Below are 23,260 nucleotides of genomic sequence, written 5' to 3'. Positions count from 1 at the left end.
GAAAGAAAGAAACCAAAGTAAATAAATAAAAATTTTAAAACAAAAAATAGCCAAAGACAATTGAGTCTGGGAGCCCCAGATCCAGCCAGCTTGTATCTTAGAGCAGACTGTAAGTAGAGACTGTAACTAAGCCCAGCTTCTCTGCTTTGCCCGTGTCTCTATTGCAGCTCATTTAGGTTGTGGCAGGGCTCTGTTCCTTTCACTGATTTCTGCCTCCCCACTCAGTTTTCCCCAAAATTCATCTTCTGTAAAATCTTTGCTACCAGTCCTCTATAAAGTAATTCCTTGGGGCTGAAGAGATGGCTCAGTGGTTAAAAGCACTGGTTGCTCTTCCAGAGGACCCAGGTTCAATTCCAAGAACTCACACGGCAGTTCATAGCTGTCTGTAACTCTGGTTCCGGATGACACGCTGTCACAAAGACATACATACAGGCGAAACACTAACGCACATAAAATAAAAATTAACAAATTACTTTTAAAAAATACAGACTCCTCAGCCTGGTATTCCAGGGGGCACCTCTGCAATCTGACCTGAATCTACCTGCCCATACCCTCACATCCTAAATCATAGTGAAGATGCCAGAGAGCTTGATGGGGGGGAGGGGGGACGGGGGGGGCGTGCAGCTGATCTTGCTTTCCAGACATGTTAAGTACTTTATTCTAGCTCCCTGACCTCTCTGGGTCAGGACTGTTTTATTTGGTTTTTATTTAGTGAAATATTCCCCATTCTTCAAGGCCCGACTCAAAAATCTTTGCTTATTATCCCTAAAATAGCACCATTCAAGCTGGTTTCCATCATTCACATGTGAAGTATCGGTTCATTGAGGTCAGGCACCAGAAGTCTAGCACTTAGACCAGGACCTGGCACATAGTAGGTGTTCAAAAAAATGTGGAGTCATCCCTAGATTGGCCATAGTACACGAGATGCGTTTTGCTTTCTTAGCAGTCCAAGAACAGCCTTCTGCTGCTGCCATAGATAGGGCTGTCCGAGCTACCCCTTTGATTTCCCCTCTGCTAGAGTCCTTTTTTCAACAGTGATCTTCCACAGTCTAGAAGAGAGGACATGGCCTTTCTTTGCACTTGATGGATCCGAATGTCATTTGGTTCTAGATGCAGACACACGTGTTCTCCTCCAGCTTTCCTCAGACACGCCCAACAGGAAAGAGGGCAGTTTTTTGTTTTGGTTTTTTATTTGTTTTGCTTTTTTTTTATTAGGGACCAGCAGCTCGGTTTTTTTTTTTTTCCGCTATATATTACAAGGCGCGTCTGAAAACTCCCAGTCTCCTCCTGAGCCGGCTTTTTGGAAGTCCTGCAATAACTCAGCCCATTTCCAAGTAGACAAAAGTCACTTAGGCGTCTTGTCCCCCCACTACCTAGTAGAAAACCTAGGGACTCTCTGTCGTTTCTGGGGCTTGCATTAGGAACCGAATCCTCACCCTCTACAGCGCTCCAATTGCGCTTCTGACGGAGGTCAGAAATGCGCCCGGCCCCTTATAATGTTTCCAAGGGAAGGTTTGTACATTGGTGATTGTCCCTGGCAGCTGCCCAGCTTGAGACTTGGACCTCCACTTGCCATTGGTCAGTGGTTGGAGTGACGCAAAGAGGGGCGGGGCCTCATCAGCTGTTTGCGGGATGCCCGGAGCGGGCGTATTTTGGAAACAATACCGCGCGGTGTGCCGTGGCCTCCTCCCGCGCCAGCTCGCGCCTGCAGCAGTCGCTGCCGCAGCCCGCGCCACCGCCTCCCACCGCAGCCCGGTGAGCGCCCGGGCGGCGGGGGGCTAGGCGGAGTTGGATCGTACCTCCTCCGGGAAGTGGGGAGCGGAGTCGCGCAGCGCGTGGGGGCCCGGGGAAGGGTTTGGACTGCGGGCATCTGGGGTGACCACGGGGAGTTGGGGTGCAGGGATGTGGGAACGAGGTGCAGAGCACAAATTTGTGGTTGCTGCTCCAAGAGGGGCTTTCGGGAAGCATTTGGAATTCGGAGTTAAAAGTAGGTGAGCAAATGATCCTGGGGTCCACTGCCAAGCTCCCGGACGCTCTGGCCTCCGGGTGTAACTGTGGGGTGGGGCCGTAAGTTGTGGTGCATTTTGCCTCCCTGCGGAGTCTGAAGGCTCCTCTTCTTAACAGCTGGAGTTTGCCCCCTTCTTCCCAATCGAGTGTGGGCACCAAGCCCCCCGAGTGTTCTTCACCCTGGACCCTGGCGCAGAGCCCTGGCATCACAACTCGGAGGCTGAGACGCTGTCCTGGAGTCACCCAGGTGTGTGTGCGTGTGTGCATGTGCGTGCGCGTGTGTCCTGAGATCTTAGCCACTATTGAGTTCAAGGTATCTGGCTAGTGCTAACTCCTAAGAGGAGGAGTTTATATTGAGCATCCTAGTTGGATCGCCGAAGTTCTGCGATGGCTCCAGCGGACTTTAAGACCTTTGCTAGGAATAAAGCATTCCCTGGCGGTGCTCTCAGGAAGTGCCCTCTTCCTATCAGTCTGGACTTTACCACTTTAGCTCAGGGAAGCTGAGGGTCTCCACTCTTCCCCAGTTTACTTTTGACTTTGCCCAGAGCCCCTCCGAGGTTCACACTAACTGGAGAGCCACCTGCAGTTCTTGTGCAAAGTGGGGGGGGGTCCTCCGCGTTTTCAGAGCCACACCCTCTGGCTGCACCTCCCCCACTGTCCAGTCTAGGCAAGGGTTGAACTTTGGGGCTTTGCTGGGAGGGGGAGGGGAGTGATAGGCTTCAAAAGAAACACCAAGACAATGACTCCTGCTTGTGATTGGCTCTGGAGAGTCCCTACTTTGGTTGGGATAGCCACACTGCAAAGAAGAGGTTGAAGGACAGAAGAAGCACTGCTAGGTGACATCTCTTGGTCCTTTCATCTGGAAACTTTACGCTGGAGTTACCCCTTTCCTATCGGAACAATAGCAGGCATGGAGTCATTCTCCAGGGAAGAGGGCACAGGACTACGGATAGCTCAGGGGTGGGATGGGGTAAGGCTTGAGGGTTGAAGTAAGAACCTCACAGAGCTTGCATTTGGGAAAGTAAGGTTTCTGAACCTAACTGAGATTTCTGTAAAGACTTAGCCCCACAAACTACTTGGCTTGTCTTTCAAAGGCAATAAAGTGGGGATCGGAACTCCCTGGAATCCCCAGCAGTCTGATGATGACAAAATTTGTCCTTGCATCTCCTTAACCATTCAGGTGCTTGTTGATGCTTCTGGTTGCCCCAGGGGCCCTAACTCAGGCGAGGTCAGCTTGGAAGTTCAAGCTGCCGGGTGACTCCAAGTGCAGAATTTCATGAGCTGTCAGGTGGAGCGAGAGGAACTTAACACTAAGAAACAGCCCCACTGTGTAGGCAGGGAGAGAGCGCTCAGCAGGAGGGCTGAATTTCACTTCCTTCTGCGAGGCACTTTGCACCTATCTCAGGTTCAGCTCTGGCAGGAATGGGAGGCTGAGTGGATGAGAATTGGAAGTCACGAAGATTAGCGAGTAGAATTAGCTGGACACTTTGCTAGAGGCCGATTCAACCCTCCAGATTAACCTGTGGTGAGCAGGCAGCTTTGCTCCTCTGGACGGGAGCTAAGCCAGCTGGCCAGCTGGAGTGACTAAGTTACGTCCCCTGTTCCAGGACACACTCACCACACCACAGAGCCTGTTTGTTGTGTTGTGCAAGGAGGGGGTGGAGATGTGCAGCAGGGTGGGGCTTAGCACGTTAGGAGGGAACCTGGCTGCTCTACAATTCCTGGCTCTTGTTTTTGCTGCTTAGCCTGGAGTTCAGACTTCGCCGAGAGCCTGGAGGTTCCTGCTTAGGAAGTGTGTGTGTGTGTGTGTGTGTGTGTGCACATAAGTATGTTGTGCACTTTTGTATAGTCAGTAAGTGTCCCCTTCTGAGCCTCCACAGCCACTTACAGAGGCTAGTCTTGCTTCTATGTCCCCAGGTACCCGGTGGTAGCACCTGATCCTACCCTTGCTGTTGCTCGCAAATCCTCAGTGTCAAACTTTGTGACCAGCCTAGGTCAGAGGAGGGGGTGGGGTGGGGGATGGGGGGAGGGTGGCTCTGGCAGGTACAGAGAAAAGGCATGGAGGGGCCCTGACCATAGAGGCCACATTTTGGGGGTGAATGTCACCCTTGGTGGTGTTTTATTACCAGGGTTGTGTATCATCAGAAGTTGGCTTGGTTCCCTCACATAAGAAGAGCAGGGGTGGGGGGTGAGGGGGGAAGGAAGGAGGGGAGGGGAATCCTAGGTCTGGCCTCAGTAGGACAGCAGCCCAGATGCTTCCATTGTTCTCTGACAGGAGAGATGGAGCCACCTCAGTGTGTGGAGGAGCTAGAAGATGATGTGTTCCAGTCAGAGGATGGGGAGCCAGGGACACAGCCTGGGGGCTTGCTCTCTGCTGACCTGTTTGCCCAGAGCCAGCTGGACTGTCCCCTCAGTCGACTCCAGCTCTTCCCTCTCACCCATTGCTGTGGTCCCGGACTCCGGCCCATAAGCCAGGAAGACAAGGCCACTCAGACCCTCAGTCCAGCTTCCCCAAGCCAGGGTGTCATGCTGCCTTGTGGGGTGACAGAGGAACCCCAGAGACTCTTTTACGGTGAGTGCTCTTAACCTTAGAGATTGGGGGAAAGAGGGGACTTTCCCTCCCTAAACCTGCTCTGTACTATTTCCTTCCTCAAACTGAACAGCCAGGGCTATCTATTCAAGAGCTTTCAGCCTTCCTCACCTGAGCTTGGGCCCCCAATAGAGCAAACTGCTTTGTTCTTTCTGTTCTTCTTGGAGGGGTTTCTTGGTCCCTGCAATCTCCTTTCACATCCTATGTCGTTTCAGTGGCTCTGCCCTTTGGCCCCAGTGCTGATTTGCCTTTCTCGAGGTGGAAGGGAGTTTTAAACCATGTGTCACTGTACCACTCAGCCAGTACTTATACGGAAGATTCCCAAAGACAGAAGGTGGCTTCCAGTTGCCATTTGGGACTTTCTGTGCTGGGAAGGGGAACTGGAGAAAGAGGTTGGGCCTATCTGGGCTCAGTGCCAGGAGAGGGGTTGTTACTAAGGCTAAATCAGACAAGACCCCTTCATTTGTGGGCTTCAAGGGTTTGTTTTATGAGAAATATGCCCTCCTCTGGCAAGAGGGCAGGATTAGACACTCGGTCTGTTTTCTTCTTTTAGTGCACTGGCCTGTGGAGGGAGGGTAAAGGCTCAGAGGTCATCCTGCTGTGTCTGCGGGAGCAGACCGAGGAGCCCTGAGGAGCGCGCTGCACTTACTCTCAGAGGGAACTGCCCATAGGGCACTTCTGGAAAAGCAGTTCTGGCGGGAGTCAGAGAAGCTGGATGAGGCCTGCTTCGGGCTGGAAGAGGGAGGAGGCAGGAGGTGGCAGGCGCCCCCAGCGGCCGTTCTGGTGCCAGCACTCGGTGAGCCGACTTGGCTGCTCTGTGGGCCTCAGGAGTTTTCTCATCCGCTTTGCTGCTGCTGCTCTGATCTCTGAGTGATGAGCCCAGCTCTCCCTAACTATACTAGAAAAACGAAGGCACTTTTGGGTTTTTTTGTTTGTTTTGCTTTTCCTTGTCTGCTTTGCACAACCCAGGAACTCTGGAGAGTTATCCCAGAGAAGCGCTTCCACCTACTGCTACCCGAGTAACACATTTAGGTCAAGTACAGCCTGATAAATGCCAGAAGCTTGGCATGGTCGTCACACACGTTAGCACCCTGTGCTATGCCATGGCACTGACAGGACAGTGCTGAGGAGAAGGCAGGGTCTGTATTCTTTCCTGTTTTTCCAGCATAAGTGTGTGTGCATGTGTGCGCGTGTATATGTGTGTGCACACACGCGCTCATGTGTACTAAATATTCAGCTACTCCTAAGCTACACCCTCGGCCCTGTACCAACGTTTATAGTCTTGGGCAGCTGTCCAAGTTTGGCAGGATGCCCTGGTAAAGGCCAGGCTGCTTCCTCTTCCTTCTGTCCTGAGCTTTACCAGTAACTCCAGGTCTTGGCCAGAAAGGGCTGACATGGAGAAGATGGGCTAAGGGGAGAAAAGGCTGAGTTGTGGATTCTCTGTTTTTGCAGGCAACGCTGGCTACAGGCTTCCTCTCCCTGCCAGTTTCCCTGCAGGCTCACCCCTTGGGGAGCAGCCCCCTGAAGGACAGTTCCTTCAGCACCGAGCAGAGGTGCAGATCGCCAGAAAGCTTCAGTGTATTGCAGACCAGTTCCATCGGCTTCATACGCAACAAGTAGGCATGAGGGTTGGGGGGGGGGGGGCTTTGAGGCTGTTGAGGCTGGGAAGCCAGAGCCAGGGGTTACTAGACCTCTGGGTGTGTTTAAGAGTTTTGGTCTTGGCTACTGTCAATTACGGATGGACCCAGGTAGCACAATTAGATGAGTACTCCTGTCCTTGAGAGCTCCAGCTACCTACTCAGCTTCACAAGAGGTGGAAGATGCTGCTGCCATCACTCCCTGCCAATGGGATGGCTTCCTGTAGTCTGGTTTGACAAACTCTCTGGACCCAAGTGAAGGGCTTGCCTCTTGCCGAATGCAGCAGTGAAACTGAGCAGTTGGGGGTGTGCCTGGCCGAGGAACAGTGGGAAACCAGTAATCAGTCCTGAGATGGGGCCTGAGTGGGGGAAAGTGGTAGAACCGGTTGAAACCTGACACTTTCCAGCTGGGGAGCCAGTCCTCACTGTCTGTGTCTGGGAACCCAGGCACAGGACTCTGGAGATTGTACCTCGGAGTCTCCCCAGAGCCACGGACGGCGGGGCGCAGTGCCTGGTGCTTGGCCGGCAGCCTGGCACCAGCCCCGTCTGGGCGGAGCATCGCGTGTCAGCCGAGCATGGCAGAGTCCATCAACAAAGGCGGCGGCTGGCAGGCTCGTGCTGGAGCCCGTTGTGCCATGGATGGGAGGTTGTCCTGCTTGACAGCCCAGCCACCGTCTGTGCTGGGCCCCCAGGTGCTTAACCCTTCCCAGGCAGGCTGGCTTTCTGAATGGCTGCCAAGGCAGGGGCGGGGCCTGGGGCTGGATCCTTGCTGGTACAGATGCTACCTAGCAAAGCCACAAGACAGGGGAATGAACACAATCTCTACCTGTGGGACTGTGTTCTTATCCTTGCAGCGTGTGTGTGTGTGTGTGTGTGTGTGTGTGTGTCTGTGTGTGTCTGTGTGTGTCTGTGTGTGTGTCTGTGTTTAGATCACAGGAACAAGTAACTGTCAGGGCTGGGCATAAACCGCAGATTAGATAGGCAATTTTAGATAATTCAGATAACCAGAATAGTTACTGGTAATAGTAACTTTGACTTGAGAGACACACCATTGCGGACAGGAGAGGGTGGAGCTGACCCTGAGTTTTCTGAAAACAGGCCACAGGGTGTTATAGGCTTCCTATGCTCTCTGAGAGGGACTGGGGTGCCACAGCTATTTCTGATGGGTTTTCCTAGTCCTTAAGTGATTTGGAGAGAGGTTAGCTCTGTGCTTGGTTATAAGGCTGCCTGGCTAATTGCTGTGGCCCAGCCACGGTCCCCATTCCTTCTATGATTATATTGTCCAATCTTGGCTTAGCGAGTCCCTCCCAGTCCATGTTTGGACACTTTCTGATTCTTTCCTGCACATTTAATCCACCTTGGTCGTATTCCATGGCTCAGCCCAGCTCACTCATGGTGTCTGGTCCTGACACTGACGAGGATGGGGCGACACAGTGGCCATAGTCTCTGCCTCATCTAGAGCACGTCTGGAGGCTTTCTTTCTTCACTCACAATCATCTGGCCTCTGTTAACAGCTGTTTCCCAGGATAGCCCCCTGTCCGTTAGTGAGCTCTGGCATGCTGGAGACCAGGCTAGAGGCCTCCTCACAGCTGGTTCAGGAGAAGACCCTGTCCTGAGGTCTCCCTACTCTTCACTGACTGACAAATTAATTCTCCTAGTTAGGGCTGCTTCTTTGAGGGCACAGGTCAGTTCTAGATATGGTGCTATTGTCTCATCCAGAGTGCCCCCAAGAGGTGGGAAGGAGAATTGCATGAGAGTATGACTGTTGGCTGCCCTTTTGTCCTTGTAATAGACCTCAGTTGTTGTTATTTTCTCCTTTTCCTGCCCAGTGAGATGTGGGACATTACAATGATGTAGAAAGGCATGCTGGCATATTGAGTGTATCAGTCCTGGCCCTAGGCCAGCAGGTGTCTAACTGCCCTGGGTGTTAGTTTATGTTGGCCATATTCCTTGTGCCTACCTCTAGGCCATTTGTTTTTCTCATATATTTCCTGAGGAGTGTGGTTAAGTGGAAGACTTAATCTGGCTCCCTAGGTTGCTGGTTTAGAGTGGCTCCCCTAGAGTCACAGACAAGAATTTATAGGCAGAAATCAGTCAGGCGCTGACCACTGCTAGTTCCTCCGGCATCTAAAGCAGGGGGTGATGTGAATGGAGGTAAAAAGTTCTCTCCCTCCTCCTCTCTCTCCTTCCCTCCGCCCCTCCCTTCTTCCCTCTCTCCTCCCACTCCTCCCTTCCCTCCCTCCTCTCCTTCTTTCCTTCCTTCCTTCCCTTTGCGGGGAGGAGGGGTAGGTACAACAGGGTCTTGCTATATAACTCAAACTGGATTCAGCCTTCCTGAGTTCTGGGATTACAGGCCTGCACCACCGTGTCCCGTTTAAGGGAAAACCTTTTCAAGCTTGCATGTGTATCCACCTCTCTGCAGGGCCAGGGAGAGGCTCTGTCCTTCCTCTCGGCTGGCAGGCTACATACAGCAGGGATGTCTGATACCTCAGTGACATTGACCTTCCGATGACAGTGATGGGTTCTGAGAGAGTGACCCCTTCCGTTTCTCTGCTGAGGAGGGAGGATCAGATTCCTGACAAACTCACAGCTGCCCTGGTCAGGATGTCTGAGCCTCTGTGCCTCTCTGTTCTCTGTGAGTGGTCCCTCCAGCCAGTGCAGGCCTAGGGAGAGTCAGAAACTTGTTTCCTTCCCTATGGAAAAGTCCACTGTGGCCAAGTCTGATGGGATATTTTCAGACTGTAGCTGCTGTGGGCCACTGAGTAAGTGAGCAAGAGGGTTAGAGTTCTTTATGTTGCACTTTTTTTTTCCTCCTCACTTGGAATGGAGACCAAGAATGTCTCCATTCATAAAAACAGATTTAGAAATTCTCTAAATAGTAATTAGACATTTTGGAAATGAGAGGACATGTTCCGCTCTTTGTTTGAAACCATCTTCATTTATACTATCAAAGGGAGGATGGTGGACTTTCAAACAGCAGATCTGGGAAGAATGTCTTCCCTGCCACTTACACAAGCTCTGTTTGTGGGCAAATCATTGTACGCATCCAGCCTCAGGTTCCAGTGCTAACCTGGCAGGCAAGCTGGAAAGGCCTTTGGGAATTGTAATACAGAGCACTATTGGCCTGGGCTTGTAGCTCAGGTCGGAATTAGACACTTGCCTAGCATTCTGGAGACCCTGGCTTTGATGCCCAGAACTGCAAAAAACAAAACCGAGACTGCAGTAGCTTGGAGCTTTGAACACATGCAAGGAAGGAAGGATGCAAGTTCAAGGACCACCTGGGCAACTTAATAAGACTGTCTCAAAAAGTAAGCAAGGATGTATAGATCAGTGGTAGGAAGTTTGCCTAGTGTGTACACACATACTCGATGAATTAGGGATTTTGCCTGGACTTGACTTGATAATTCCTGGGGAGCTCTTTTGGAAGTTGTATCCAGATTGGTTCATCACCTAGCAGCCTTTCTTTCTTTTTTTTTTTAATTTTGCTTTTTGGTTTTGTTTGTTTGTTTTTTTGTTTTTGGTTTTTTTTTTTTGAGACAGGGTTTCTCTGTCTAGCCCTGGCTGTCCTGGAACTCACTTTGTAGACCAGGCTGGCCTTGAACTCAGAAATCCGCCTGCCTCTGCCTCCCGAGTGCTAGGATTAAAGGCGTGCGCCACCACGCCCGGCTTTTAGCAGCCTTTCTACCCAACATCCTACATTTTTTATTCTGGGAGTCCCTGACTGCTTCCTGACCAACAAAACTACTCCAAGTTGGTCAGTAGTTTTCTGGAGCAGAGACCATGGCTGATGAGGCCACTCTGGCTCTAGAGAGAACAGCCTGGTGCAGGGACCCCAGAGGTTTGTCCTCCAGTGAGAGGTGCCCCCCCCTGGGAAGCCATCTTCTGTCCCAGGAGTAGGAGGCCTATGCAGGACAATGCTGGGGGAGAAGGGGGCCTGGGGGAGGGGTCTCTGGAAGCTCAGGGTTCGTGAGAGTCTGTGCTGGGGCTTGGGGGCCCTGTGTTTGCTCTGTGGCTGGCTCTGTTTATATCACTCGCTATATTTAGCTTCTGAGTCATCAGTGCGGCAGACTGGAGGCCGAGTTCCCCACACACTCTGCACCTGATTGCTCTTTCTTCCAAGAGAAGGCCTTCTAGTTCCAGGCAGTTCATTCCTCTCTGCCCACCAAGACAGGCCATGGGGATGGGAGTTAGCGTTAGTGTGTTTTCAGGGTTGGGGGAGGTGGGAAGACGGGATTGGAGGAAGCACAAAGAAAGAATAAAGAAAAGTGGCTGGTTTGCCTTTTGATCCATGCCTGGCAAGCCAAGAGGGCACATTCCATGACCAAAGCAAGAACAGTCTCCTGTGTGCTGAGAGAAGGGTTCCAACCTTTATCATTGCCCAGTCTACCCTGTCCTGGCCAGCAGACTGACCCCACAGAGAAAAAAACAGTCAGCTGCCAAGGCCCCAAGTTGCGAGTGAGTCTGGGGGTTCATTCTCCATAGCAGTATAGTCTTGCAACAGGCCCACCCCTCCTGCTCTCCTCCCTCTCTCCCTCCCTCCTCATTAACTGAGACACTTCCCTCCAGAGCTCTTCAGAACTTGCCCAGTGGTCTTCCCGTAGCTGCTCTGAGACAGGGAAACTGAAACACCCTGAGGGAGTTGGGTAAGGTGTCAGGGGTTTCTACTTCCTGGTTATGGAGGCAGTGTTCCAAGGCACTGTCTCCTGCCTTGCCACTTGTCCCCCAGTGGCCAGATCCAGTGACTTCCAGTTGTGTCAGGAAGCCCTGTCACCTCCAGCCAAAAAGTGGCAGTTCTAGGCTGTCCTTCCTTCCTTGGAGAAGTGACGGCCTTTGCTTTGGCAGCGCTCGGATCCTGTTAGTACTGTTGCCTGTGCTGAGAAAACCCTTGGAAAGTATTCTTTTCCTTTTTCCTTTTGCTATGTTGCTAATCATGGAGTGTCTGGGCAGCGGCTCACTGGGTCCCTGGATGACCCTCTGGGTGTCAGACCCCAAGTTAGTTTGAAAGCCTTGAAACCTGAGCTCAGCTGCCTCTGACTACTGGGACCAGTCTCAAAATAGGAAGGCTGGTCCGTCCCAAAGACTGCATAAGTCCGTGCGGGAGGTGGTGCTTGCTGGGGGCAGGGGCAGGCTTGAGAGCAGAATGTGTCTGCTGCTTACTGCTGCCACGAGGCCCAGGGACAAATGTATAGTTCCTCACGTAATGAGCCGAGTGGCCTTGAATGTCCAGTCCCATTGTTCCTATTCCATAGAAAACAGGCTCACAGAGGCAAAGCAGCATGCCCAAGTTACTCTGTAAGTGGTGAACTCAGGGCTGTGAGGACTCTGATTCTAAAACAATGACATTTCTACCTCCCCATCTCTTAAGATTTTTTTTTTTTTTTTTTTGGTTTTTCGAGACAGGGTTTCTCTGTGTACCCCTGGCTGTCCTGGAACTCACTTTGTAGACCAGGCTGGCCTTGAACTCAGAAATCCGCCTGCCTCTGTCTCCCGAGTGCTGGGATTAAAGGCGTGTGCCACCACACCCAGCTACCTCCCCATCTCTGTTTGTGCGCAAACACACGCCCAAAGGCAAGGATATGATGATGGAGCTGTCATTTTCCGCCTTAACCAATCTGACTGATACTTAATCCTGGTCTCTTAATTTCTTCTTTGTTAGATTGTGAAATCGCTGAGAAGGAGGTTATATCTTAACAGCCTTTGTGTCCTGTAACTCTGAGCTGCCTGCGCTCCGTAGCTCCTCAGTGGCTTCAGCAAAAAGCATCTTCCCAAGCTCCGGAGAGTGGAAATTTCCTAAGGTTGCGTTATCACTGTCCCTGCTCTCAGCCACAGGCTCTTTCCTTCAGCCTTGGCCTGGGTAGTTTGACAGTGTGACGGGAGACTGCGAGGGGCAGTGTGCAGATCCCTCTGAGGCAATTCTGTAGACCGTGCAATTCTGTATTTTGAAGTAAATGAAGTGGTTTCAAACCATGCTCTGAGGTTCTAATTTCAGACCAGTCTTTAGTTCTACTTGATCTTTCATTAACTCTTTCTCTAAAAGGTTTCTTTCTTTCTTTTTTTTTTTTTTTTGTGGTCCACATCAGCCTTTCTGAATAGTTAACAATCTGGAAACAATGCCTTTACGTGTAATAGGGAAGCAGTTCTATTTGCATAATGTTAGAGTAAACACTGAGGGTTTTTTTTTTAAAGACAGGGTTTCCCTGTGTAGCCCAGGTTATCATGGAACTAGCTCTGTAGAGTAGGCTGGCCCTGTACTCAGTGATCTGCCTGCCTCGGCCTCTTGAGTGCTGGGACTAAAGGTGTGCACCACCATGCCCGACTGACACCGCAATACATTTAGGAAAGAAAAGCTGTATAGGATCAGAGAGACCGCTCAGAGGTAGAGTACTTACTTGCCTAGCCTGCCCAAGGCCCTAGGTCGATCCCTAGCACTGCACTGTAAATAAATAATTTTCTTACATCAACCTGTGTAGGTGTTTTGCCTGGAGGTAATGTCTATGCAGCAGGTGTGTGCAGATACCTGCTGCCCTCCCAGGACAGAAGAGGGCAGCAGCACCACTGGAGCTGGTTATGAGCCATCGTGTAGGTGCTGGGAATTGAACCTAGGTCCTCTATAAGAATAGCAAGTGCTATTAACCTCTCCAGGGTTCCCTTTCTTCCTCCCTCCTTCCTGTCTGTCCTGCCTTCATTTTTAAAAAGAATAGCTTGGGGTCCAGAAGTCAGGGTCAGGGTCTTGAGTGACTCATCAAACTTGCTTAGGATTTATTTGGTGTATATATATATATATATATATATATATATATATATATATAATGAGTACACTGTCCCTGTCTTCAGACACACCCGAAGAGGGCGTCAGATCCCATTACAGATGGCTGTGAGCCACCATGTGGTTGCTGGGAATTGAACTCAGGACCTCTGGAAGTACAGTCAGTGCTCTTAACCACTGAGCCATCTCTACAGCCCCAATTTTTTTTTTTTTGAGACCCTGCTTCCCCATCAGTAAAACAGGGTTGGTAATACCTGTCTGTCCTATGACCCAGTGAAGAGATACGAAAACCCTGAGTCTGACAAGGTACAAATTGCTGTTTGGTAAATTTGCTTTTCAAGTGTTAGATCTTTTGGAAACCTCTTTTTCTCATTCTTTGGGTGACTTAGCCACAGGGGTTTCTGGAACGCTGGTGACACATGAAGCTCCCAGAGGGCAGGAATTGAATCTGGAAGGGAGAAGCAAAGGGAGATTCTTATCCAGGGAGGGCGGGGGTGGGGGTGGGGGTGGGGTGGCATGCTTTGTGCTTAATGCACAGGCCCTGAGGGACCAAACAGAGTTTGATTTGTATAACCTAGCTGTGTCAGATACCACCGGCTCCTTTTCTCTCCTTCCCCTTCCCTCTCTTCTTTCTCTTTTTACTCTTTGGCCTCTCCCAGACAAGAGGCTGAGTCTATCACATAAAGGACATCTCTTCACCTGGGCAGACTTTAGGTATTCTTGGCCTTAGACTTCTAGGTTATCTTGCAGGTCTGACTCTTCTGTAGTCAGACCATGTGCATCGGTCAAGAAGCCACAGTAAGTCTTCCAGCTTCCCTACCGCCGGGATGAGTTGCCAAACATTCAGTTGCAGCGTCTTGTTCACACACTTGCCCTTCCCCCATCTTAGCAGGAAGAGAGTTTGACCTCTGGTTGGGCTCTGGGGTTACTCATGATCCCTTTCTTAAACATTTGGGTTTTGTTTGTTTCTTTGTTGTGCTTCAGGTGGTAGGGGGCATCTGGTGTAATGGAGTCAGAGAACAACCTTCAGGAGTCCCTCTCTCCTCTTTATGGATTCTAGGTTTGGTTTGTTTGTTTGTTTGTTTTGTTTTTGTTTGGTTTTTTTGAGACAGGATCTCACTATGTAGCTCTGACTGGCTTGGAACTTGCTATGTAAACCAGGCTGACAAAGATCTACCTACCTCTTCTTCCTCAGTGCTGGGATTAAAGGCATGTTGCTGTCATGCCCTAGGGGTTCTAGGAATTGAACTCAGGTCTTAGTGCTTGGTGGCAAGCACCTCTATCTTCTGAGTCATATAGTCAGCCCCCTTGAACATTTTCTATTCTTTCCCTTTGCTTTTGGGTCTAAAGCTTTGTGGGGGTGGGGTGGGGGGGACTTTGGGGTAAGTGTTCCATCCCTTATTCCCAGTCTCTAATCTTTGGGTCACTCCATTGCGGTTTCTAGGAGCTTCCAGCCCTAGCGAGGCACATATGCCTGTCAGGGAGGGCTGGGCCCTGTTCCAGGGGTTTGCCCTCGGCGATCACAGATTGTGTGCTGGGTGTCTGGCCAGCTGCCTGAGATCCAGAGGCTGGCAGAGTCTTCCTGGTTTCCCCTTCCTTCTCGCTCCCTTGGAGAGACAAGCGCTGTCCGCTGTTCTGCTTTCTGTATCCTTCATCCTGTTTGGTAGAGGCAGGTTTCCTTCCTCTGCAGTGGCTCTCCTTTCGGGTCCTTTCTCATCAGTCTCTTTTGTTTGACTGGTAGAAATATTTGGTTTATTGTTGTTCCTCAGAATCTTGACTCTTGGTGTGCAGGAGCTTGCTTTGGGGTCTATTTTGGGGTGTTCAGGATAGACCTAAGCACAATATTCCAGGCTCGGTTTATGCTCTGGAGAGTGCTCAGGGTCTCGGGGCTAGGCTCCCAGCCCTCCCTAACCAGTGTCCAGGTCTGCCCAAGCACTGTTGAGTCAGTCGACAGGACTCAGCCCTTGGCATTGTGTTGTACTCCTGAAGGCAATTGTGGCCACAAACTCCTTGGGGTTGGAAAGTACCTCTATGGTTTCCAAAGCCTGTCTGTGGCCTGCTTGGCTGCTGCTCAGACACCTGGGCAGGATCTACGTTTGGCTCTGCCACGAGGGCAAGACACTGGTTTAATGGAAAGAGGTTAAAAGGCTCCGAAGAAGGTGCCAAATTATGAAGTGTTTTCTTCTAGGCTGTATGATCATTACTGGCTTTTATATTCTCCTCTGTATTTTCTTATATTTTGTAGTATTTCTACAATGAATGTGTATTGCTTTTATTATTTAAATGTTTAGTATATTTTTCCTTCTGATCTTCCTTCCTTCCTTTCTTTTGTTTTTGCCACACTGGGGATTGAACTCAGGGTCTCTAAGTATGCTAGGCAAATGCTCTTCCATTGAGCTACAGTCCCAGCCCCCTTCTGATTTAAATAAAATATATTTATTTTCATTATTTTTAATTATATGCATGTGTTTGTGTCTGTGTTTGACATGTGTTTGTGTCTGGGTCATGTGCACGTGAGTGCAGGTGTCCTTAGAGACCAGAGTGCCAGATCCCCTGAAGCTGGAATTACTGGTGGTTGTGAGCCACTGCTGTGGGTGCTGGGAACCAAACTTGGGTCTTCTTCAAGACCAGTACACATGCCTAATCACTGAGATATCTAGCCTGTCTGCCTCTTATGACTTTTAAACTGTTCCTCATGGAGCTTGTTCAGTATGTACACTCCTGGGCCCCTTCCCTGGACACTCTGACCCTGTTGGCATGGGTGGAGCCTGAACACTGTCTTGTGCCATAGTCGGATTTAGAAGTCGTATACCTATAATAACACCAGTGTTTTCCTTACAAACAGTGAGAGATCCAGCCTAGAGCCAGGCTCTCTGGGTTCCTGATCTCTACCCACTTTAGTGCCTTCTTTCTAGCCTGTGAGCCCTGAAACCTCACCACAGGGGCATGGTGCTGTGTGGTATCAGAGGCTGTGAACCCCACTGTGTGCTTCACGCTTGCCCCGTCCCTTACAAGCCTTCAGCCATTCGATCTGACCTCTCACCAGCTCAAAGATGCTTATCGGATGCTAAACTCTGCAGAAAGATGGGGTGAGGTTGTTGCCTTGTCTTACTTCCAGAAGACTTCGGGGGCCCAGGAAGCCTCCTCTGTAGCAAATGACCTCCGTTGGTAGAATTTGAGAGAACCAAGGTCATAGAGATGGGATTGGTGCAGGCATTGAGTTATAGAGAGATGGTCTCCTTCCTTGGCCATTAAGTATTTTGAGTGATGTTGCAAAAAGAAGGATGGAGGATCTTCTTGGGCACAAACAGTGATGACTGACGGTACTCGATGTCCGGTGACCATAGGTAGGGACATTGCTCTGCGTTCTAGCCAGTCCTGGCTACTTACCAGCCATCTGATGGCTGAATTAGATCTTTAGTTGTCTCATCTGAGATGGTCGTGATAATATGGATCCATTTCATTGGGTTTGGGAGGTGATGGGCTTTTCCATAAATAGAAGGATGCTTTTCATCTTGTACTGTGCCGAAAACCTCAGAATTCTGGGGATCTTGTTGAAAATGCACATTCCAGTTCAATGGGTCAGCATTTTCTAAAGACTTATTTATTTATTATTATATGTAAGTACACTGTAACTGTCTTCAGATGCACCAGAAGAGGGCATCAGATCTCATCACGGGTGGTTGTGAGCTACCATGTGGTTGCTGGGAATTGAACTCAGAACCTTCGGAAGAGCAGTCAGTGCTCTTATCCGCTGAGCCACCTCTCCAGCGCGGGTCAGCATTTTCTAGTGAGTGCCTGCTATCCTGGGGACCACACCTTACGAAGCAGGAGTGGAGAGCACTCAGTATAGAACTACCACAGTCTGTCTCTGTTCTTATTGCGAATCACTCTGTTTTTTCAAGCAGGCACCTGAGGGGATTCACAAGGCCAGCAGACCGGCCTCTCTGGGGACCCATCTTTTCCTGGGGTCTCCTGTTCCACTCATGACCCTTGCACCTGTTGTAGACAGCAGGTGGGGAGGGACGGTGGAGGAGGGAGCTCTCCCAGCTGTCGCTGCCCAAGTCTCTAGCTTTGCAGCTGAAGTTCAGGCTGCTCTACTGGAACCAGATTTTGCTAAGCTGGGTGTGTTTCCTCTTTATGCTCATCTTTGTTTACAAAACATGAGGAAGCCATCAGTCTCCCCAACGCCTTCTGCCAGGCTGTGGCACACCCCACTTCCCTTAACCGGCTTGGCAGGCACTAGTCCCCACTCACTGGCCTATCCACCACACACTCCCCTCCATCATGGCCGTGGAGGTGGAGTAGTCTGTGTCAACCTCAGTTAGACATTATATTTCTTTTTGTGGCTGAGGACCCACAGCCGGCTTGGTTCCCTGGGGAAACCTGGAACTGGATGGAACTTCAAAGCTTCAGAAGTCCAGGAAACCTGGGAATATGACCTGCTTTTCTTACTCTTCTCCCATGTGAGGAGGTGTTGCCTGGCAGGAGCTGATTCAACAGGGGTTGTGGTTAAGGACTGCCTAAGAGATGGCCCCCATGCTCCCTGGACACCTCTCGCAAACTCACTTGCTCTCTGGGCACTGAAGGAATCTGAATCTAGCCTGTGCAGGCCTTCTCTCTGCACACTAGGTTTTTATTCCCCTGTCCACTAAGGACCCCATGGAGAGGCCCCAGCCCGTCCTCCTTCCCTGACAGACAAGGAGAGAACAAAGACTGCCTCTTCCAGGGCTCCCTTGTCCCCTTCAGGCCTTTGCTGGCCTCTGGGAAATGATACCTGTGTAGACAGGACACCAGCCAGAAACCTTTGTGCTTTTGACCTCTGAACTTTGCCCCCTAGCTTCCCAGCCTAACGGTAGGACCTGGGATAACCTCCAGAGCTGGTGTGCATTCTTTGTTTTTGTTTTGTTTTCAAGTGTGTTCTTGCTTAACGTTTAATTGGCTCCAGTCAGTAGGAAAGCGCTCCAAGAGGGATTATTTATGGCTTACTGTCAAAAGCAGCTATAAAAAGGGCAGCCCGGAGCTGGGGATGCTGAAGTGGGGAGAGGGCTGGCTGCCTCACACAAGTCTGTGTGTGTGTGTGTGTGTGTGTGTGTGTGTGTGTGTGTGTGTGTGTGTGTGTGTGTGTGTGTTTGTACTGGATGAAATCAGATTTTTGCTGCCTCAGCAGTGTGGTTTAAATTGAAGATTAACCCTTTGACCTTCACAGTGTCAAATCACTTGCAGATGGAGGCTCCCCCTCCCCTTCCCTCTCTTGTTCTCTGTGTTCCTTTGGAATGGGGGAGAGGGAGGGACTTCTTGTCTTTCTCGCTCAAGCAAGATTGTTGTTCATGCAGCTAAAGTTAAGGGGGGGGTGGGTGTCAGGAGCCAATCTGATTAAAAGCAGTACTTGGCTAAACTCTGGAAAAATCCTGTAAGCAAGGGAGAAAGTCTGATCCTCCTGTGCTCAGTACACACAGCCCAGCGTGGTGTATTTAATGCCCAAGCTGCAGTTGTCTTGGGAGGTTCGTCTCTTGTCCCCCAGTTTGCTGGATGGCACAAAGGTGCCAGCCTGAGATCTGGCAGTGGGAGCCTGTTGGGGACCCAGTAAGGAGCCTGTGGCCTGACACCTAACGGTCATCTCTTTTCCTTACAGCACCAGCAGAACCGAGACCGTGCGTGGTGGCAGGTCTTCCTTTTCCTTCAAAACCTCGCCCTGAACAGACAAGAAAACAGGGAAGGGGTGGGGCCCTGGTGAGGCTGGACCGCCCTGGCCGGATGGATCACCAGGAATGCAGTCTGGGAGGACAGATACTGTCTTGTTAAGTTTTGTTATCCGTAACTTTCTATCCATGTGTACATATTACATGCCCCAGTGGGATCTTCTTTCCCCGTTCAGAACCTCCACTGAGGATGGGGGCCTTTGTCAAACACTGTTGAAGGAGAGGCAGCTGTGTCTGCTGGTAGAGTTCCTAAGGCTCTGAAGATGACCAGTTGGTGATGTTCTCCAGGAAGTGGACTGAGACTTGCTACCGGAGCTGGTTAAGTCAGGTTAGGCTCCCAGTACCATCAAACATGTCAGCCTTCCTTCGTGCCTGATGGATCATGGCTTTAACCCACCAGGACCCTGTCTGGGAGCCTCCTGGCTAAGATCAACTGTGCCTTGGCTAGCCCGATTCACGTCTGGGTTCCCACTTGGCACAGCCAGCGCCCACCGCATGGGCTCAGGGATTCTTACTCAGACGCTGTCAACTTCCGGAAGACCTCAGGGAGGGTCGGACTTCTCCAAGAACCCCTCAAAGGTGCCACAAAATGAATCAAACTTGAGAGGCTTCAAGTCTGACTCGGTCCTACATGGAAGCCCCTTGATTGGTCCCCAAGGGTGCAAACTACTGCCACCTTTGCTGGAGCCAAGTAGCCAGTCACCATGCCGTTGTACCCAGCGGCCTGTGCCTTTGTCAGCTCTGTTTTCAGAAGACCCTGCCAATGACTGGACTGGATCTGTCTGCATCCATCTCAGCAGAAGCACTTGGAGATGGGGTGGGCTTGCTGGGGGCGTGGGAACCCAGCAGCCATCCCACTGATAAGTTGGTCCCGGGGGAATCCTAGACCTCTTGGTTTCCTTGGAAACGTGTACCTCCTCCCCCTTACCCCCATTCCTTTTCTGTACCTAGCGGGATACAGGAAGAAGCTAGGACTGAGGCTTTGTCAGCTGAAAAGTGACTTTGGAAGTAACAGACAATGTTTAGACCATGGAAACTGCAGAGCTGACACATCTTGAATCTCCCTTTAGCTTTCAGCTAGGCCAGAAAGGAGAGTTCTAGAACCCAGCAGGACCTTAGCTGCCTGGGAGCTCCTTCCTTCTCTCCCCGCTGCAGTGCTCAGGGAGGGAACGAAAAGCAGCTGATCTTAGAAATTAAGTCCTAAGTGTTATGTATGTAAGGAAAGACATTGGTGCTATAATGAAGATGAGCCAAGGCTCAAAGAAAGATGGCTTCCCTAGACAAAGAAGAACACAGGATTATTCAAGGACTTTGGAGGAGAAACTCAGAGTAGACTCAAATTGAACAAGCCCAGTGACTCCCCATTCTGCAGAAGTGGGGGGGGGGGGCGGATTTCAGTACCATAAAAGGGCACCGGATCTCCTGGGTGTCCAGTTGGGCAGGTTTCTCCCTGCCAAGGCTACCGACAGAGGGGGCTCATAGAGGCTGAGGTCCAGCCTGTGCCCTGCTCTCTAGGCTGCACATCCTGATGTGGGCAGGGTCTGCCCAGAGTAAGGAATGTCTTTCCTAATTTGCACAAAGGTACTGTGTGCACTCTCAGTGGTCCTGAGGAGGACCTTAAGGCATGTGTATAAGCCTTTGTGTTTTTCTGCTCAGATGACCTGGAGATATTACCTCTTCTTGGCCACAATCATTTTTCTCAGGGTCTATACCATAGTTCGTCTGCTAAGAAAGTGGGTTTCTGTTTGCAAGGAGAGGGGACCCAAGTAATGAATATGAAGACTGGTTCTGAGGGTGGGCTTGATTATTTGTGAAGCCCAGCCTTCCTACATCCCACCCTCCCTGCAGTTTAGATGTGTGTGGGACATATGTGGTCTTCCCCTTTCCTGGATCAAGGCTATGACAGGCAGGCTTCTGGTATGTGCTTGGTACATGTGCTGCAATACATGTGCTTGATGGTACATGCGTGCCCCTCCCCATACAGAACCTTGTACTTCAGTTATCTTTAACATAACTTAGTAGACTTTCCATCTGTCCTAAGGCATGACTGTCAGCTTCAGCAACCTTGCTAGGTGCAGGCTGGGTACCCTGTGGCCTGAGAACTGAGCCCAGAGTTTGACCTGAACATTGAGCCTGGACCAGGCAGAAGCTGGTCAGAATGTACTGTCTCCATTTTGGGCCAAGCCGGGACCAAACTTACTAACTCAGGCAAGCCAGGGTGAAACTTAAACCCTCTTTTATCTTTAACCTGAATCCAGGCTGGAGTTGAAGCTCAATGATAAAGGGCTTGCCTGTCGGTCAAGAGACCCTCGGATGGATCCCAGGACTGTAAAATATAAATAAATAAAAATATGCCCCCTCTCTCCAACCTCTTGGAGGCAGCTGGCAGCCCAGCTCAAGGAGGCAAGAGGTTCCCCCTGGCTGCTTGCTTTAATTGGCCGGTGATCTCTGCCTGGTGAATTGGTTTTATAGTCTCTGAGTCCAGCCCCTGGACAACCCCTCCCCTTTGCCTCTCCAGAACTCCAGGAGCTTGGCTGTCTCTAGTGAAGAGTGGAGATTCAGATTCTGAGGGAGGGAGGGAGGGTCTGACCTGTGTGGTGACCTGTAACCAGCTGAAGGCAACAGGCTTTTGTGGTGTGCTGAGGATGGGGGGTGGGAGAAGAGCTGGAAAACTCTGTAGAAATGCCCTAGAGGAACAGAAGCCCTGTATTCAGGGGCCAAACTGCTCTACTAATTCACAATCCCCAGGAGGCATTTCTAAAAGCCAGTGAACAGATCTGGAGAGGAACATCCCCCAGTCCCGTCACTGACTCCCCCAGGGAGACTGGGGTGGTACGCAGGAGAGTGGGGGGAGGGTGGGCACTTTGCCTGGCCCTGTCTCTCTGTTTCAAAGTTTGGCTGTGCTGTTCAGTTGTCCCCAGTGGCCTTGTCTTGCTCAATCAGAGGTGGAAAAAGATCACCTCCCGGTGACCTCCTTCAGGCCCCAGGGGATGGGCTGTGTCCAGAGCTATGTGGCAGAGCTTGTTTCCAGAGCCCAGAGAGGCCCCGCTGGCCTGCCTTGCTGCCCCAGTGGCGAAACGCAAGCCCAACACTGAGCATGGCAGGGAGTGGGTGTTGGGGACAGTCTAGCCAAGGCCCCTGTCTGTCCCAAGCTTTCCAGGAACTAAGCAGTGAGGTCACTGTGACAGTCCTGCCTGGTCAGCGAGGAGAATATTCTGAGCTTTCCCGCTCTGGGACTTACTGGGGAGGGGGCGGGTACCAGTGTATGGAGTAACAAGACATCAGCCTTCGTGGCTCTGCAGGATTTGGGGGAATCAGTACAGTGGCCACTGTGGCTGCTATGAAGATAAGGCCTTTTGGAGACAGGCTATCCTGGCCTGATACCCTGGTTGGACCTAGAGGGATACAGGGTGGAGCCACAGTCATTTCAAGTTCCCTGGGGTTCCTGTGGGCTGCAGACCTAGGGGACAGAGCCTCAAGGAAGACAGCAGAACAAAGCTGAGCTCTTCCATATATGCCAGCTTTGGCCAAGGTGCTATGAGGTCTGTGACCCCAGGCTTGCACTGCCCCTTTCTCTACAGTTGTCTGATGTCCACCCCATCTCTGGGTTCACAGAAACTGACACGGGGAGACCCAGCGAGATGTAGCATTTCCTTCATCCCCAGTCTGGTTGGCCCGGGGTCTGGGCATCCTGCCTTAAGGAAAGGAATGGGGACCATTATTTTTTAACCTGTATATAATATTTGACCTTTTTTTGGTTCTTTATATGTATACATGTGTAAATATCCTCTCATCCATCAAGTGGTACAGTTTTTAATAAAACCATTTAAAGCAGATCTGTTCTTTATTTTTTCTAAGGTGTGTTAAAAGTACAAGAGGGAGCATCAAACAGCCTTAACGTGTTTCTCCCATGATAGCCAGAGTTACCGACAGGGGTGTTGCACTCTTGTCATGGTCTTTCACTTCTTGGAGTTGAGAAGAACAGTCTGGCTGCATAGTAGTAGAGCCACCGAAGCCCAGTGCCTCGGGACAGAGGGGCTTTGGAGGGGTCAGCCTGGGTTCGGGTCCAGGCTCTGCCTGCCTCAAAGCACTGAAGGGACTATATCACAGGCCCCACCACCTGTCACCCAGCAGTGGCAACCTCTGTGGTGGTGATGAGCCTCCTGCCTTTCTACACACAACCCATGCCCCTGGCAGGCTGAAGCCTAGATCCCTTTTACCAGGGTACTATGGTAGCATAGGCCTATGCTCCCAACTGCTTGGGAGATGGAGGCAGGAAGATCACAGATTAAAGCTATAGAGAGTTCAAGACCCTGTTGTAAAAGGAAAGAACTGGAGACTGTCACTTGGTGGTAGAGCACATTCCAAGCAGGCCTGAGGCCTCAGGTTCAATCCCCAGTTCACAAAGATAGGGGTGGAGGGAAAGGGGATGGCTTAGGGAATACAAATGCGTACTGTACTGTAGCAGGAACTATTAAAAAACCGGCACCACCCCGAGCTATACCCAGCTGCTCTCTTCCCGTGGACAGAGGAGAAAGGAGGAAGGAAGGATGATGGA

The 23,260-nt window shown here is 50.8% G+C and overlaps 1 protein-coding gene across 5 annotated transcripts; it reads left to right on the top strand.

The window, feature by feature from the left end:
* Positions 1–1,608: 1,608 nt before the first annotated feature.
* Positions 1,609–22,538, top strand: Bmf (BCL2 modifying factor). Of its 5 annotated transcripts, XM_006498855.2 has the most exons (6): positions 1,620–1,755; positions 2,125–2,254; positions 3,925–4,001; positions 4,283–4,579; positions 6,050–6,213; positions 18,636–22,538. In XM_006498855.2, exons 4-6 carry the CDS (start codon positions 4,288–4,290, stop codon positions 18,735–18,737), a joined length of 558 nt encoding a protein of 185 aa, XP_006498918.1. In that variant the 5' UTR covers positions 1,620–1,755; positions 2,125–2,254; positions 3,925–4,001; positions 4,283–4,287; the 3' UTR covers positions 18,738–22,538. The 5 variants fall into 5 exon arrangements, 4 of the variants coding, with proteins under 4 accessions (NP_612186.2, XP_006498918.1, NP_001318150.1 ...); NM_138313.4 differs by lacking the exon at positions 3,925–4,001 and having other exon boundaries at positions 1,609–1,755; NM_001331221.1 differs by lacking the exons at positions 1,620–1,755; positions 2,125–2,254; positions 3,925–4,001 and adding an exon at positions 3,696–3,799.
* The last annotated feature ends 722 nt before the right edge of the window (positions 22,539–23,260 follow it).

Source organism: Mus musculus, chromosome 2, assembly GCF_000001635.26.
Source record: "Mus musculus strain C57BL/6J chromosome 2, GRCm38.p6 C57BL/6J".
NCBI classification, from domain to species: domain Eukaryota; kingdom Metazoa; phylum Chordata; class Mammalia; order Rodentia; family Muridae; genus Mus; species Mus musculus.
Note: the sequence above shows the minus strand (reverse complement) of the source record. Positions and strands in the feature narration are given on the sequence as shown.

What these genes read in the sequence shown, in the direction of transcription:
- Bmf (NM_138313.4), top strand. Translation starts at nt 1,633, where the DNA reads ATGCCCGGAGCGGGCGTATTTTGGAAACAATACCGCGCGGTGTGCCGT. An exon ending in CCGCCTCCCACCGCAGCCCG is followed by an intron (nt 1,756 to 2,124) that starts GTGAGCGCCCGG and finishes TCTTCTTAACAG; the next exon opens with CTGGAGTTTGCCCCCTTCTT. An exon ending in ATCGGCTTCATACGCAACAA is followed by an intron (nt 6,214 to 18,635) that starts GTAGGCATGAGG and finishes TTTTCCTTACAG; the next exon opens with CACCAGCAGAACCGAGACCG.